The sequence below is a fragment of the Aquila chrysaetos genome, chromosome 13, assembly GCF_900496995.4.
Source record: "Aquila chrysaetos chrysaetos chromosome 13, bAquChr1.4, whole genome shotgun sequence".
Taxonomy (NCBI): domain Eukaryota; kingdom Metazoa; phylum Chordata; class Aves; order Accipitriformes; family Accipitridae; genus Aquila; species Aquila chrysaetos.
The window spans coordinates 22,855,318-22,871,549 of NC_044016.1; the positions used below are offsets into that span (position 1 = coordinate 22,855,318).

At 38.3% G+C, this 16,232-nt stretch overlaps 1 protein-coding gene across 11 annotated transcripts in view; it reads right to left on the reverse strand.

Annotated features, from left to right (window-relative positions):
• Nucleotides 1–7,575: 7,575 nt before the first annotated feature.
• BIRC6 (baculoviral IAP repeat containing 6) overlaps nt 7,576–16,232 on the reverse strand; it is a 195,149-nt gene continuing 186,492 nt past the window's right edge. For all 11 annotated transcript variants that reach the window (XM_030035311.2, XM_030035310.2, XM_041128485.1 and 8 more), the window contains 3 exons: nt 13,396–13,584; nt 9,418–9,552; nt 7,576–8,423 (listed from right to left, as the gene is read on the reverse strand). In XM_030035311.2, coding sequence (XP_029891171.1) covers nt 8,244–8,423; nt 9,418–9,552; nt 13,396–13,584 — 504 coding nt within the window. In that variant the 3' untranslated portion in view covers nt 7,576–8,243. The remainder of the gene's footprint in view (nt 8,424–9,417; nt 9,553–13,395; nt 13,585–16,232) is intronic.

Here is a 16,232-nt window from a genome sequence, read left to right on the forward strand (position 1 = left end):
GTAAATGAAAATGTACAAATTATGTCTTGTAACTGAAGTAAGCTATAAATGCAGGGTATCCATGGTAACTTCTCTACGTAACTGGAAGTAGACACAAAAGGGAGAAAGCAATTAGCTTGAAGCAGAGTCTAAACTATTGTGGTGGTAGGGGACCTAGATCATGTATTCCATGAGTAGTCGTAGTCACTGAGGGAGCTAGATGTTTAGTTTAGGGAAGAGCAGGCTAAAGGGTGATCACCCCCAGCTGTCCCTCCTGGTCAGCATTTCTATGATTCTATGATACAATTGACTTTGGGCAAAGAACTTAGTATACAGAATGGTCACACGAATGGTGAAATAGTATTTTAACAAGAAAGCACAGAGCAAATAATCTTCTCTGATACATGCCTTAAAATGACACTCGAAACATTTCCTTTAGCTTCATACAGAGCTTTCTTTTTCCTTAGATGTCATATAAATAACAAGTAATACACAAAGGCCTAAACTAAGATGAGAAGATGATGCTGAATAAGAACTCTGAAATATTTTCTTTACGTATGCTAACTGAACTAAAACCCAAACACCATTAAGGCAAAAGCTGTTCAACTATGGCAATACTTCAATTTAGGAAAAATGTAAATAGTGGCACTTTTTCCAGAGGGCTTATAGAACAAATTCAGTCTGATAAAAAGAAGGCAGAGGTTGAGTTGAACACTGGTGTCAATTTAATCTGCATGGAAACTTTGCATCAGTTGCAGGATGTAATATTTGGGAATGAATAGCAAATAATTTCTGTATGACAGATCAAGCACGCTTTGCTGTGGGACCCCAGATTCTGACCAGTAGGATGCTTAATTGCAGCCTGTGATGAATGCTGGGGCACTGAGCACTGTTCTGTTGCCTCAGTGGAGCTTTGATGCATAGGTCAGTGTGTTAAAATGTGGAAAATGAACTATTAAAACTGGATGAATTTACAGTCGTGATTTGTCCTTGGTGACATTGACTGGACAACTGTCTTTGAGCGCACACTTGGCAATGGAAAAATCACTTGCTGTTGGATTCTGTGCCTGAAAATGCATTTGCAAGTAATAGCACAAGTGTATTTAAAGTAGTAATTAAAAATACACTTATGCAAGTCATACTAACATTTTTGGGAAGACAGCAGTATCACAACAAGCATTTTAACTGTGTTATTTTTATTCAGATGATTAATCCATGTCTTGCATTAGGCATACATCGAATTTAGCATTCTACTGCAGTTCTCTATATGCAATCTTGAAATTTCAGCACTGTCCTTCATTGATTTCTGCTAGCAGTCCAGACTCTTGAGAGCTCTTCAAGATAGAACCATCTTTCCCGAATTACACAGTTGTTTATCAGGAGCCATGTACTGTTGTTCTATTCTTTGTTTAAATGCCTTGGCTTCTCCTCTGATACAGGTTATTGATGTTCAGTTCCCTGCTGTGTGTCATTTGTTCATCTGGCTATTTGTTTTCTAACATGAATGATTTCCTTGGAGGAACAGCTAGAAAAGAGCGGAAGGAGGTTTAACACATCAGTAGGAAGTGCAGATACAAAAGGATATTTTGTTCTCTGGAGTACCTCTGTTTCGGTCTCCATTTGCTGTCATCAACAACTGTTTGTGTCTGAGTATATATTTGTAGTGTTGGTGTGGTGGTGTTTTTTTTTTTTTTTTAAACTAGAGTAAAATCTGCATCAAGCTAAATTGTCACTTGGATGTAATTTCCACCTTGTCTTCCCTGTTCTGTCATATGGATCAGGTGCTCTCTATTAGACCCTTCATGTTGCTAATGTTTAAAGCCTCCCAGGGAGCTATATGACAGCAGGTGTTTCAGTGTCTGTGTGACCTGCCTGCACACTCTATTGCCTTTAGTGATCATGAGGCAGACAGGAGATGTATTGAATTGAAGCTGGAAGAAATTTTTTTCCCCTAGTTTGGGGCTTCTGTAATGCTCTGGGACTTATCCAGAATCCCACATGATATGGCAGCATTCATTCAGCCAGCCAGATGGTTGCATGATTTCTCTTGTGACTGCTGCTGAGCTGGAGGCCAGCCCCTGTGAATTTCTTATATCACCAACTTTCACTGGTTGAAACAGCCTCAAAATCCAGTTGCCATTTGCACAGTGACAACTTGGTAGTTGAGAGATGGGTCCTGTTGGCAGGGATATCATTTCCTTTCCAGCAGTCCTGTCGTTGGCTATTAAGTTTTTGATCTGCCATGTCACCTCTGTTTCCTCTTGAATCACTGCCACAGTACTTTGCCAGCAAACATTTGCAAGGTTTTCAGGACAGCCTGAACTGTAGCTATAGCCAGGATGGAGGCTAGGACTCCTATCCTACAGGACCGTTCCCAGCCAGCGTGCACAGGGATCTGGCACCCTGGCTTCCCTAATGTGAGAATGCTGGTGCTTGCCTAGGCTGGTTGCACAGCCTAAGTAATGATGATGGCCTTCTTACATCCTAAGTTAGCCATACTGGTACTCCTTGTGCAGTGTTGAGTTGCTGTCATACTCTAGGCTTAGAATTGTGCTGGGCTTCAGCTAAGACTGCTGTACAGCTGTGTGGCATCCAACTCATTGTCACCTTCTTACAAGCTGCTTAAAATAATTGTAGAAATAAGCTTATCATTATTACCAGAGGTTTCAAACAAAGGAATTTTGACTGACAAATTCCTGGAAGTTTGCACTGATGTGGATGTTGCTAATTTAGGTATGGGCAAAGGTTTTCTGTGGCTGAAAACTTTAAAGAGTTTCAAGGTGAGAGAACAGGACTTCTGGAGACATCCAAACCATTGTTTAGGAGTAGATTGCAAGACATTTTCTGTTGGTATTCTTTTTCTGAATCACATACTTGTTTAAATGCCTGATAGAAAACAGAAAAGATGGACACCCGCCCAACCCCCCAATTTTGCTTTTCCCATTTGTTCTCCTGGTAAATGAGAAAATGCTTAATGAAGCAACAGAGGCAGTCTTTAATGATGGCAAACTGAATTTTTTTATTATAACATTTTAGTTTGCTTTAATTTTCTGATGGGAGGGGGCTGTGTTTTTGTGGTTTTTTTTTTAAGATGTCTTATATTTGCTATTGGGGGACTGGTGTGTGGTTGCTTTCTATGCAAAGAGTTTATGAACTACTGCAGGCTTCATGCATGGCTGTGGATGTGGGTGGGTAGGTGAGGAAGAGAACAATGAATGGAGGTGCAGGACAAACAAATTTAAAAAAAATGCAGTAAGTGGTTAAATTGGAAGTATGGAGCACAACAGTGGCAACAGGAAAGTATTTGCAAATTTTTAAATGGGGTGAGATATGGCATGTTTGAGACACGTTCCTCATGTAAAACCACATCTGCCTTGTTGCTCTAGTAACCACAGTAGATCAGCCTGCTTGTTTATTTTTGCAAATATACATTTATATTTGATTTAAGTATGATTTTGGGCATTACTGTCGAGGTTTAACAACTTCTCTTGTGTGCAAGTCTCACCACAGTCACCTCATTTCTAAATGTCTTTGAGGGGGACAATAACATGCATTTTCTTAGTCCCAGGAGATTTTCTTAGGGCAGTGCTTGCACTGGCTCCCAAGATTAACTCGCCTATCTTCCCATCAGAAGCAGGGCTGCAAGATGCCCTGCATGGTCTCTGACTGATTAAAAGCCTGCTTCTTTCCTTTCTGGACTTTTAACTAAACAACCTTAAAACCAAAATTTTGCTATCTACCTGAATTACAGAAATGTTACCAACTCTAGCATTAATATTATCTAGACATTTGAGGATGATGTTGTATTATTAAATGATACAGTTACAGGCACTCTTAATGTAAAGGATAAATAGCATTAATACAGCTGGAGAACTAAGTGGACCATGTTATCACTTTTCAAGAGCCAACAAGTTGCTTCTGAGGCAAGAAGCACATTAGAGAGTGCAGCCTGCAGAGAGGACAGGTCACAATATGCAGAACTGTTTCAATCAAGATGGAGCATTGTGGTTTGGGATTTGTTTTCTCACAGCCTTTATTAAAAATAGAGGCAGTGGTGAGATTATTTTAGAGTTCTACTATAGTAAATCACTGGGTAGATATTGTATTTTCTGCATTCATGTTCTAGGAGAATAAAATAACAGTAACAACAAAATCTCTGTGGATTGAAATGTTTTTACCTGTGATTTGGTTTAGTAATTGTAGAACTTGCTTTTGTCCCCATTCAGCTTACTGTATTTCAGAAAGCTCACATTCCGATATAAATGCCTGCACATTCCACCTAATGTCACTATCTATGGAAAAGGAGAGGGAAAATAAAGCTCAGAAAACTGTTTTCTGAAGACTAATAACTGCCAGACCTGATGCATTTATACACACATAAATAGGTATGTGTGTATATACATGGTAAAAAAAAAAAATCAATAACATATATCTGAAATAGCTTCTATAACATACACTTGTTCCTTATGGTCAGATAAAGGTAAATCTGTGTCTCCTTTCCAATGAAAAATACTTCTAATTTCTGTTTCTAACTACAGAGAGTTGACAGTCCAGGGAGGCAAGTCCACATGATGGTGACTGGCTTCTGGAGAAAAAATGAGGAAACAAGAACACTTCTAAACCACACTAATACAAAGGCAGCATAGAGGTAAGAAATGAAGATGACATGCCTGAGAAACTCCAACTAAAAACCTAAGCCTAAATAATTCTCCTTCACAGGGATCAGAGTAACATAGTATAGTCCTGGCTTAAACGTAGGTCAGCTGGATTTGTGTTCAGATATTTATGGGTAAACAAAGTAAATTAATAATACGGTTCTTTGCTTATCAAGTTGTTTGTTATAGGATGTAAAATAGAACATTTGTTTATGTAATACCAGAAACATTTTGGGGAAGAAAAGCTCCCCTAATAAACATCCTATGTACAGTTTTACATAGTTGCATGGAACAAAAGATTGTTTTGTAGTAATGTTTTCTTAACAATGTGATTCCTGCCAGAAACAGAATGCCCTATTTGATACAGCAAACAGATGTTAAAACCATCATAAGTAGTGTAGTACATTTATTATCTGCATTGTGTGAGCTTTTTGCTGCTTAATAGATCATCATCCAACCACAGTACTGATGACACACTCACACTGAAGCTCCCTAGAAGCTATTAGTAGTCCAGTGCCTTACCTGTGTTGGCATGATTTTACCTGCTGCAAAGGAGAGTAGACTAGCAGACATGCACAATCTCTACCTTGAATTTATGTCAAAGATTTAGAGAAGAAAAACAGTAACAAAGCCCAACAAAGCAAGCCAAACAGGCTGCTGTAGACCTAGTCCATCTATAGTCACACATACTTTATTCTACTAGTAGCTAAACATCTAACATAATTACTGGAGTGGAACTTGGAAGTTGCTTACAGGGTTCTTATGTTTCAAATTTTCTTGGTTTTCTCCTAGATTGTCATTTTTGTTTTTTCCTGTATAGCAGCAGTAGGATTACAGAAAAGCATTAATCCATACAGCTATGCACATGTTTTACCCGAAGGAAGTTCCAGAGGAAACTGCTAAATCTTGCGGCGGTATTATTCATATACTGTCTACAACTGCAAAACAGAACAGTTGTTTATGCACAGCAATCACTGTAATGAGTGGTTTGCTCTCGTGGAGCACAAGGTCTCATAGATTGCTGAGCTGTTCCCTCTTCAGTAGGTAGTGTAGATTCAACCAGTCAGAAAAGCTTGGCATTATTGTCTGTGACTTACTATGTGGTGCACGCTTCCTTCAGCAGAGTGGCTACAGTGATTCCAATGGCTGGCAACATCTCACTCTACACTGCATGGCAAGGTGGCAGTGGTGAAACTTGGGCCAAAGGCAGGACCAAAAACAAGGGGTAAAATTCTGTGACAATCTAATTAGCAGTTTGATGCCCTTTGCACTTTTGAAAATAATTTCTCTTGATTTTTTAAATATTTTCTACAAAAACAGCTTCACAGTTAAAACACAGGACTTTAATGTGATGGGTTAAAAACTGTGATCTATCTATACAGGTTTCTATTCAGTTTGATAAAATGGTAGAAGATGAGGGGAACTGGTTAAAAAATACTCAGTTGTCAACATACGTCATAGGTTTTACTGTGGTTTTACTGCAAAGTAACATAGCTACCTTGTGTGTTATATCTAAAAACCTTGAAAATAATGTAATTTTGTGTCTGTTGCCAAGTTCACAATTTACTTACTACACTATAACATAGTTGCATGTTATTAAGGATTGAATCTCTGCATTAATTTGGTACAATACCATTCTAGCTCAGGTTAGAGCAAAAAAATGCTAATTGGTATGTGGATACAAATTAGAGTTTAATATCCCATGCAGCTGTTTACATCTGCTTAATTAAGCAGCAGTAAGTTCACATTAGCATTGCTATGATACCATAAATACACACTAGAGAAAATGGTACAATCATGTTAGCCACCCTCTTAATGTCAAATCAATGCAAGTTAGGTACTTTTTATTTCAGTGTTGTTTTTTAATGGTAAAAAAAGTCTTCACGTTTAAGGAGGATCTTCAGGTCTGATACATTTGGTTTTGCTACAAGTGCCAGAATTTTATAAAAAGACTGTGCTCCTGTAGCTAGACAGTTTAAGCACTAAATGAAGAGATTTAATGGAAACCACTAACTTAAATATAGTTGGAAGTCAGCGGGTAATTTTGCTTTTGGAGCCTTTAAAAGAGTATCACAGTCATTTTGTACAGTAATAGAAGGGAAGTAAATACCCATCTAGAAAAACACAGTGCTGTTTTAACACTGATGAAGTTCTAACACTTTGACTATGTAGCATAAACTCTTTGTTTCATGTATTTACCAGCAGCTCTGGCACAGAGCTGCTTGGTTTGCTTTTTGATTAAGGATCCCCTGAAGTAACACAGACATGCCTAAGTTGTTCTTTTCAGAGGTATGTACAATCAGGACAGGCCTTGGATTAACACAACATATCAATGTAACAGAAAAATTGTACTTTGGTCATAACTATCAAAGTCTGTTAACCATCAGCATAAAAACACAACCTCAGTTGGTGCCATTTTTAATGATTAGCAATAATACATTGTAAAACAAAAAGTGAAAAAATTCCAGCGTGATACTTATAAACAAAGAACAAATAGAAAACAAAAAAGCTTCGATTTTGCCTGATTTATAGTATTTATAATACAACAGATTATTAGTCTGAGGTAATACCAGTAATAATTTTTTAGTCCTTCAAGGACCGCTCAAAAATTAAGAACAGTGATAGTAATGCATGTTATGTTGAAAGCAAGACTTGATTATTAAATCAAGCAAATCTCTTACCCTTTTTAGTTAGGGATCTGTGGTTGCAAGTATAAAATTGGAAATAAGTCTATACAGTAGGAACTACAGAACGTTGAGAGTCCTGTGTGGCACGTCATTAGCCCCTGTCAGTACTTAAGAACACAGTTGATTATGTAAAAATCAGACATTTCAACAGAGAAAAGACTTTGTTTCAGAATAGCCCTTAAGAAATTTAGAATACTGTTAGTTTGCATAAAATAGCCAAACAAAAGATTAATTCAGAAGTCCAAATTTTGGCATGAGGTAAAACCATGTGCATTTATTTCATCTGCATTTTAGAATTAGTAAGCATAAAATTAAATATGTTGACTGTAATGAATTCAGTCATACAAGTGCAAGTCTTCAGCTAGAATGTCTTTTATGGCAGTTTATTTAAAAAATGTACCAGTAAATCATAAAAGAGGGATCATGTCCATTTAACGTTTATTGAAGTATACAGGTTTTCTTTAGAATCAAATATGAGCATGAATATATGGCCAAACGTAAAATCTATCAAATTCAGTGAAAATTTTCTGACTTTAAATAGTAGCTGTAAGAATGACCAATATATATTCTTTGTTACAACTGCCCTCACTCTACAAGTAAAAAAAAATAATAAACATTCAGTAAACATTCTTTCCTAAGGTAGTTTCCCTTATATATCAGTGATTTATCCATTTCTTGTATACATAACTTTTTAAACATACCAATCAGTGGTTCTCACAACTGAAAAATAAAAGCACAAAAAAGTTTACACTCTTGTACAGGTAAATAAAAGATCATCTTGAATTAAACTGTATAACCTTAAGGGCATAGTATAGTTTCAATTTCATTACCTATTACATAATTAGCTTCTTACATACAAATATTGACATATTTGGCTTGTGCTTCAAAGCCTTTGTGTCTAGAAAGTCCATGTCAATGCAACTCATAACTTGAAATCAGTGGGGATATCTTTACTACTGCTGGGTTTAACCTGTTCGTGCAACATAGTCTCTTCTGAGCTTGTTGTGGCACTGCATTTTTCTGTGGTGTCGTCCGTGTCTGGATCCAATCCTTCAGGACAGGGAAGTTTTAGAAGTTCTTCCCGCAACTGCGCTGTATGACGCTGAATATACAAAAAGAAGTCAGCGTGGAAGACCATAGTTAAAACAATACTTTTCACAATGTTGGACAAAATAAGGCAAAAAAAAGGAGTAAGTAGAAAAGGTTTAAATGTGCTGTTTCAATGACTGGATAAACTTTTTCCCTGTATTTAAGGATTCGTACTGTCCTTGTAGTAACAGAATAATTAGCAAGTGCTGCTAGGGACAAATTAAAGGCAGTAAACAGAACTGCCGCAAACAAGTGCATCAATATAAATACTATGCTATTTGGCTTGCAGTTGAGTCATATCTGTGTTCTGTGATCACAGCAGAAACTGGCTTGTATTAGGTAGGTCATACAGTAAAAATGTAAATTTGTAAAGAGTTCATGATGAGATCTGTTACAGACACAGATATACAGAGATTTGTACACTGATTGTAGTAACGAACAGTAACTTCATTTTGAAGACCAGGCACATCGAAAGAATGCAAGTCTAGCAATAAAAGCCTTTAAAAAATTTCTTTTGCTCCTCTGGGGAAGAAAGAAAAAAAATATAGGTCTGTTGTCTGTGTGGACACAAAATACACAAATGATAGTACTTGGCTAGGAAGGAAGAAAACATTTATAATGGTTATAACTGTTAAAAGTTAACACAGGGTAAAACTAATTGTAATGGATCACAGTTTAGTAACTGTGCTTGTCTATTCAAAAAGCTTGTTTTCTGGCAAGCAATTGGTTGTAGTACAACTTTATCATAACCCCCCATCCACCCTGAGAGAGAACAAAATAAACTCTCTCTATCTTATACAACTATTTATAGAAAAATAGGCAAGATAGGCGCTAAAGGAAAATTTAACTTGTAGAAAAAATACTGAGAAAGTGGCATGCACATACACTTTCTCTCTTGACAGTTGGGAAACTGATGTTTGTTTACATGTTTTAAAGTTACTGAGCAATTTCATTGCCATTCGTCATCTTTTGATTAAAGAACATAAAACTACAAAAGCAAGTCTCACCTTTAGAGCTGCTGCATGATGTGACATAGTCCTGCCTACCCGTTTGTCACTGCTGTACTGCTGTATGTCTGCTATCCACTCCTCACACTGAGCCATGATCTCCACTCTTTTCAAGTAAAAATGTTTGTGGATGACCTGGGAGAAAACATTCAGAATGAAAGAACAGAGTGTTCATTGTGTTCTAAGAACTATATACTTCAACAATACAAAATCTGCAAGACCCCTATGAGTCTAACTGGATATAAGGGGGGGGGGGGAAAAATCAGTATGAGGATAATTCAGCATTGAACCAGGTTGCAGATACATTGTGGAATTTCTGTCCTGTGAGGTTTCCAAGACCCAACTGGAAAAAGGCCTGAGGAACCTGGTCTGAATTCAGCTGATACTGTTTTGAGGAGGTGGTTGGCCTGGACGTCTTTTCCAGTCTGTATGAATCTACAATTTATGTGCAGCCTGCCATTTCAGTGTTCACTTGTGTTATCTGGGTGAAGGGTAAATGAGTGCCACAAATACAGTATCACAGCAGGGAAAAGAAAAAGTGATGGCAGTACATTAGACGCATTCTTCAGTTCAAAGATTATCTTACTATGCAGCCACTAGGTATGGACATTTATGTTTGCATAGGGGCAGGGTTACTCAGATACAATATTAAGGCTTTTATTGTTGCTTTCACAGTCCTTATTAAAGAAGCATAGGCAGGAAGTATAAGCACCATGTCTTCCCCTGTCACTAACCACTTGCTGCCTGAACAGAAAACCGATAAGCAGAAACACTGTCAACAGTATAAGCATAGGAAAATAACATGCTTCTGCATAGAGAAGAGGGATCATACTAGCTGCTATGGAAGAGTTACAGTTACATGCCCTAGGCAGAGGCAGCACACCTCTGGGGACACTACAATTCCCAGGCAATAGTAGTTGAGCTGCTTACAGTTTGCATGGGAACCAGTATTTGATTGCATAGTAATTTTGGTATTTCTGTACACATCTGAGTTTAAAAAAACCAACCAATCAGACCCCAAAGTTGTGAAACTCTACTTAGTGTTGGCTTTGTCTTAAACAGTTTTCTAAAACTCTGCCTGGTAAAAGAAACAATAAAATCAAAGAAATTTTATGGAGGACAGAGAGTTCTTGGCAACGCTGCAACATAATTGACAAAATCATCTTTCCATCTAGAGGTTAGAGAATATAACTATCTGTCTAAAGAAAAACTGCATATTGAAAGCAGAATTGACTCCAGTTCTGGATGCACTCCTTATATCCATAATGGAGCTTGGAAGAAATCCCAAAGACTGGCAGTTTAGATTTCCTGAGCCTACCTGTCATTTAAGACACTGAAGGGGAGACAGCTCAGATTTGTGAAGGCAAAAGATCTTAGGAGCTGAAGAATGTAAGTTCTTTCTTAGACCTCAGTTTTCAGGCACTTTCAGCCTTTGCATTTATGTTACTGAATGATCATCATTGCTAAGGTTCCTAACACAGCCCTACAAAAAACCTAGAGAACTTAACAAGCTCGTCTCTCAGAGAAGTGCTCAGATAATCTATACAAGAGATGCATTTTCATTTGGATGGGGCTGCAGATGGAATTTAGCATTCTTCCAAAATTCAGCTATTGCATCAGAGAAAAATCTAATACTCTCCAGTTCATAATTTCCATTTTTTGATATGTAAAGAAAGATACATGCCACTTCACATAATGATGGGGAATATGTATTCAGAGAAGTAGAAAGGGAGTTCTCATGTTGCACAAGTTGATAGGCACTTGGGAGGACGCCAAGCTTAAGCTAGTATGATTGTGTTTTTAACACAAAAGCAAGCTATCTTAGCCTCAAACTTCTCCTTACCAAAGCAGGCTATCATAGCTTCAAATGTCTTCTCAGAATCTTGAGGATTTCATCATACTGTCCTAAAGACCTCAACACAGGGTAAAACAGAAAACTGTATCTTCGGAAATGAGGAAAACTGTGTTACCTAAACCAGAACAAAACAATTTGGATGCAAGCTTTTAAGTGTTGGCCAGTTCTCTTCCATGCAGCAAAACACTTGATGGTTCACAGGTAACAGAAGGTGGTTTCAAATGTTCAGGATACCTCTGCAAACTGATATCTACCTCTTAATGCTACTTTTCCTTTACACGTGCGTGGCTTAGCTTGACTCAGTCCTAGCTGCACACCACCTTTAGAACACTAGTAGTTGTATGGTTTTCAACGACTGCCTTTGGTAACATGTGCTGTGCATAAATCATCTGTTCTCAGGGGATGATTGGTTTTCCATTGAACCACCACCATTTGGATACACCTTTTTACTTTACCTTCCTGAAGAGGGGCAGGATGTCAGCTTACAAGCTACCTTTTTTATACGAGTAGTAAAAAAGCTAAGCTGCAGAGTAAGCACAGTATTGCTGAGATTCTTTTGAAAAGTGCAGTAACAGCAAACCAGGATTAATTTACCAAATACTGTAATAATTGCATATCCTTCATTTCTGTATATGTGAAAAGAAAGATGGAGCATTATTATCAGGGAGCCCACCACCTTCTGTATCTTCAATTAATTTAAACTTACTGTAATTTGAGAACTTCTGTTGCTAAAGTGAAACTGTTACATTTAGTTAGAAAAAAAGCACCTATTAGCAGAGGTTATTTGATTATGTGTCATGATATTATTTTTACCATGGTCTTCAACTTATTGAGTAAAACATTAAGAGGTAATTTAGAACAACCACCGTGTTTTTCTTCATTAATTCAAGACACCAGAGTAGACTGCACATCCTTTTCCACCTGCATGTGGATAAAATATTTAACTCCTGTCATGCAGGTGAAGTGTCTATGGTTTCTTATTCCACAAGACACAGTAACTGTAATGGAAAAAGGTTTTTGCATTCGATGTTTTTATGGACAGCAAGGAAGGGATGGGAGACTACCCTTTCACTCAGATACCATACTTAGCAATGTGCATAATCCTAAAATAATTATGCTTTTTCAGAATTTTAGTATGCAGACAATTGAAAGCATAGGTGATGCTACGAAATGATTCTACACCTCAATTTAGAAGAGGCAACAGTTTTAGTAGTTCAGAGTAAAATGTGTTTTTCTGTAAGTATTTGCTGGTAGTACTGTGAGATGACTCATGTTTGACCAACCATTCTGCATTAATATTCATACAGACTCTCTTACTTAGTGTATCTTCAACTCTTTTTTCCTTAAATCCTTTCTCATATATGTTCAAGTCCCTGAGATCTAACTGACCTGCTTTGAGAAAGGAGTTTGCCTAGAGATGCTGAGAGAAGTCCCTAACAACTAAATTATTCTATGACACTATAGGTGAATTAGTCTATTTTCAGGAATGTAAATAAATTTGATTTCTTTCAAGTAAGTTTTTTAAGATAGTGTGAATGCACGAAGGTTAGTATTACTTCTATCAGCATCAAGACAGTTGTTTTCAAAGGCATAGGTTTCTAGTTTAGCACAGATACTTTGTGGATCCTTCAATAAATTACATTCAGGCTGGTATTTGTTTTAAAGTATTTTTCCAATTTGCATTGTTTTGGTGTATCCAAAGTGCTTCCTAATACTTGCGTCAAATTCGTGTTTCTTGGAAAAATACCTCCTGTTAGCTATGCTGACTGACAAAACACCGAGTGCCCATTTGTAAGGCTGATCAACAGCTTTCACATGAAATGTAAAAGGTACCACCTGGCATGAAGAATGAGCCCATCTGTATGAACCATGTTTTATCAAACTGTGCACCAAGCCTCCCTACAGGTCAGTCCTAATTTGTGTACCTTCCCCTTTCCCAGAAAAGAATCTGTGAAGTCAGGTGCATCCTTATTCACTTCAGTCTCTAGAGTCAGTTGCCCCAGGGAATAAAAAGGAGGCTAAAATGGACATCTCATGCATGTTTCCAAATACCTGCATTAATCTTAACACTCAAACAAGAAAAATAAACAAACAAGATATTTACTGCATTTCACAAAACCTACCTCCTTAAAACATGGTGATGGATTTCTGATTTGTTCAAGCATTGCCCACTTGACTGTTGCCTGTCGTATATTTCCATCATATTCTCTGGAGCTCTGGGTACCACTTGGAGTACCTCTTGATCGTTCATAACCCGGTTCATTAAAATATGGTTCTGCTACCAGTATTAGGGATTGGACAGACACTAACACCTGTTAAGCAAAGAAACTAAATATTAAAAATGTGCCACCCACTTCTTTTTACAAATATACATAGTTTTGCTTACCTTATATAGAATCATAGAATGGTTTGGGTTGGAAGGGACCTTAAAGATCATCTAGTTTCAAACCCCCTGCCATGGGCAGGGACACCTTCCACCAGACCAGGGTGCTCAAAGCCCCATCCAGCCTGGCCTTGAACACTGCCAGGGATGGGGCATCCACAACTTCTCTGGGCAACCTATTCCAGTGTCTCACCACCGTCACAGTGAAGAACTTCTTCCTAATATCTAATCTGAATCCACCCTCTTTCAGTTTAAAACCACTACCCCTTGTCCTGTCACTACATGCCCATGTCCCTCTCCTCTTCCACAAGAAAGTCCCTCTCCGGCTTTCCTGTAGCCCCCCTTTAGGTACTGGAAGGCTCCTGTAAGGTCTCCCCGGATCCTTCTCTTCTCCAGGCTGAACAACCCCAACTCTCTCAGCCTGTCTTCATAGGGGAGGTGCTCCAGCCCTCTCATCGTCTTCATGGCCCTCCTCTGGACCCGCTCCAATAGGTCCATGTCCTTCTTATTTGGGGGCCCCAGAGCTGAATGCAGCACTCCAGCTGGGGTCTCATGAGAGCGGAGTAGAGGGGCAGAATCACCTCCCTCGACGTGCTGGCCACACTTCTTTTGATGCAGTCCAGGATACGGTTGGCTTTCTGGGCTGTGAGTGCACATCACCGGGTCATGTTGAGCTACTCGTCAACCAACAGCCCCAAGTCCTTCTCTGCAGGGCTGCTCTCAATCCACTCATTGCCCAGCCTGTATTTGTGCTTGGGATTGCCCCAACCCACGTGCAGGACCTTGCACTTGGCCGCCTTGAACTTCATGAGGTTTGCACGGGCCCACCTCTCAAGCCTGTGAAGGTCCCTCTGGATGGCATCCCTTCCTTCCAGTGTGTCGACCGCACCACACAGCTCGGTGTCATTGGCAAACTTGCTGAGAGTGCACTCAGTCCCACTCCAGAACCACTTCTATGGCAAAGTACTGTCATTGTAATACAGGCTACATGCAAGTAGGGAACATCCGTGCTTTCAAACTGAAACTGTTACTACACATTAAATACATAAGTCCTATGACTCAGTGTCCTACAACTGAGAAAATGACAAATGTAAGTTAAAAAATAACAAAAATACAAATATAAGTAAAATGTTTAAAGGAAGTGATGTCTGATTGCATCCTTTTGTGAAAGAAAGTGTATTTGTCAAGTTCTCAGTCAACAATTCTTGAACTTTTCCTGTGGCTGAGCTTACTAATTCTAATTCTGAACTAGATGGAAAAGGAACAAGGGAGGTGAAATGCAAACCACTGAAATTCATCTTGGTATATATGCTCTCCAATTTTTTTCTTTCAAATGCATTCAATTGACGTACATATATTTTTAGCCCTTTAGTTTCAGATTTTACATACAACACTGTGTCATATGTCTTTAAAACAAAACCTCAGTATTTCTCTTAGGAAAAAAAATGTTTTCAGTACTATATCAACAAAGCACCAACTATTCAGTGATAAGGAAATGACAATTTTGCCCCTTTCAGTTTTATTATCAAGTACATGTGGGAATAGATGCTTACATACATACAAGGCATTTAACTATATACCCAAATACTCCTAATATAAAACAAAGAATTAAATATATACATAGGGCACTTAAGAATCCAAATGTATATGTACTGCATATTCATGATTTGATGGCTTGCTAATTTTTCCAGTATTAGAATGTTTGTCCCTCTCAACTTGTTGTACTTCATAAAAATTACATTACTACAAAAACGTTGTTATGTAGGTAGAAAGATATAATTGACTTTTTTTTTTTTAAATGAAGGATAGGTTTTTCTTATGTACTTAGGACCAAGTCCAGCAAGAATTTTCGGGATTACAATTCTGTGACACAAACCTAGTTCCAGAACTGTAAAGAATTCAAAAAAGTGATTTGAACACTTTCATCTCCTGAAATATTGAAAAACTGATTATATGTTTCATGCCAAAGAATGGCATTTCCAGTACCTGGCATACTTAGGTGCAAGACATCCACTGCAGTAGATTAAAAATGTCAGGGCAGTTTTTTCTGGAAGTGACTCTCCTCCCAGCCTAGATACAATTTAAAGCTTGAAGCCTTTCCCTAATTTAGCAGCCCAGTTTGTGAATTTGGATATGGAAGACAACAGTCCTTTTTGTTGGAACATGCAGAACATACAGCTTACATCTGACAAACACTGTGTCAGCAACAATTCAGGACTTTGGTTCTCTCACAGGGCAGTGCCCCAACAACTAGTTGTGCTCTGTGCTTAAGCGTGGCATTCTCTCAGAGCTTCTCTTGTAGCAAAGCCAGCACAAAAGCATTCCAGCTTTCCATACTCCGCGATGTGTACTCACTCCATAGACACAATGCCAAACCAGTAACTCCTATCAAAGCAACAGCCCAACAATCAGTTGAATGACCCAGGTTAATCTCAGTCCCACCATTACCTCACGGAAACACACCCTTACCCCTTTGGTGCCATGACACTTTCTGTTTGTAGTTGTGTAGTTGCTGTGCTTTAACTATATCACAGAAGGGCAATCTAGGGCAGCTAAGTCTTTATCCTGATGGATAGG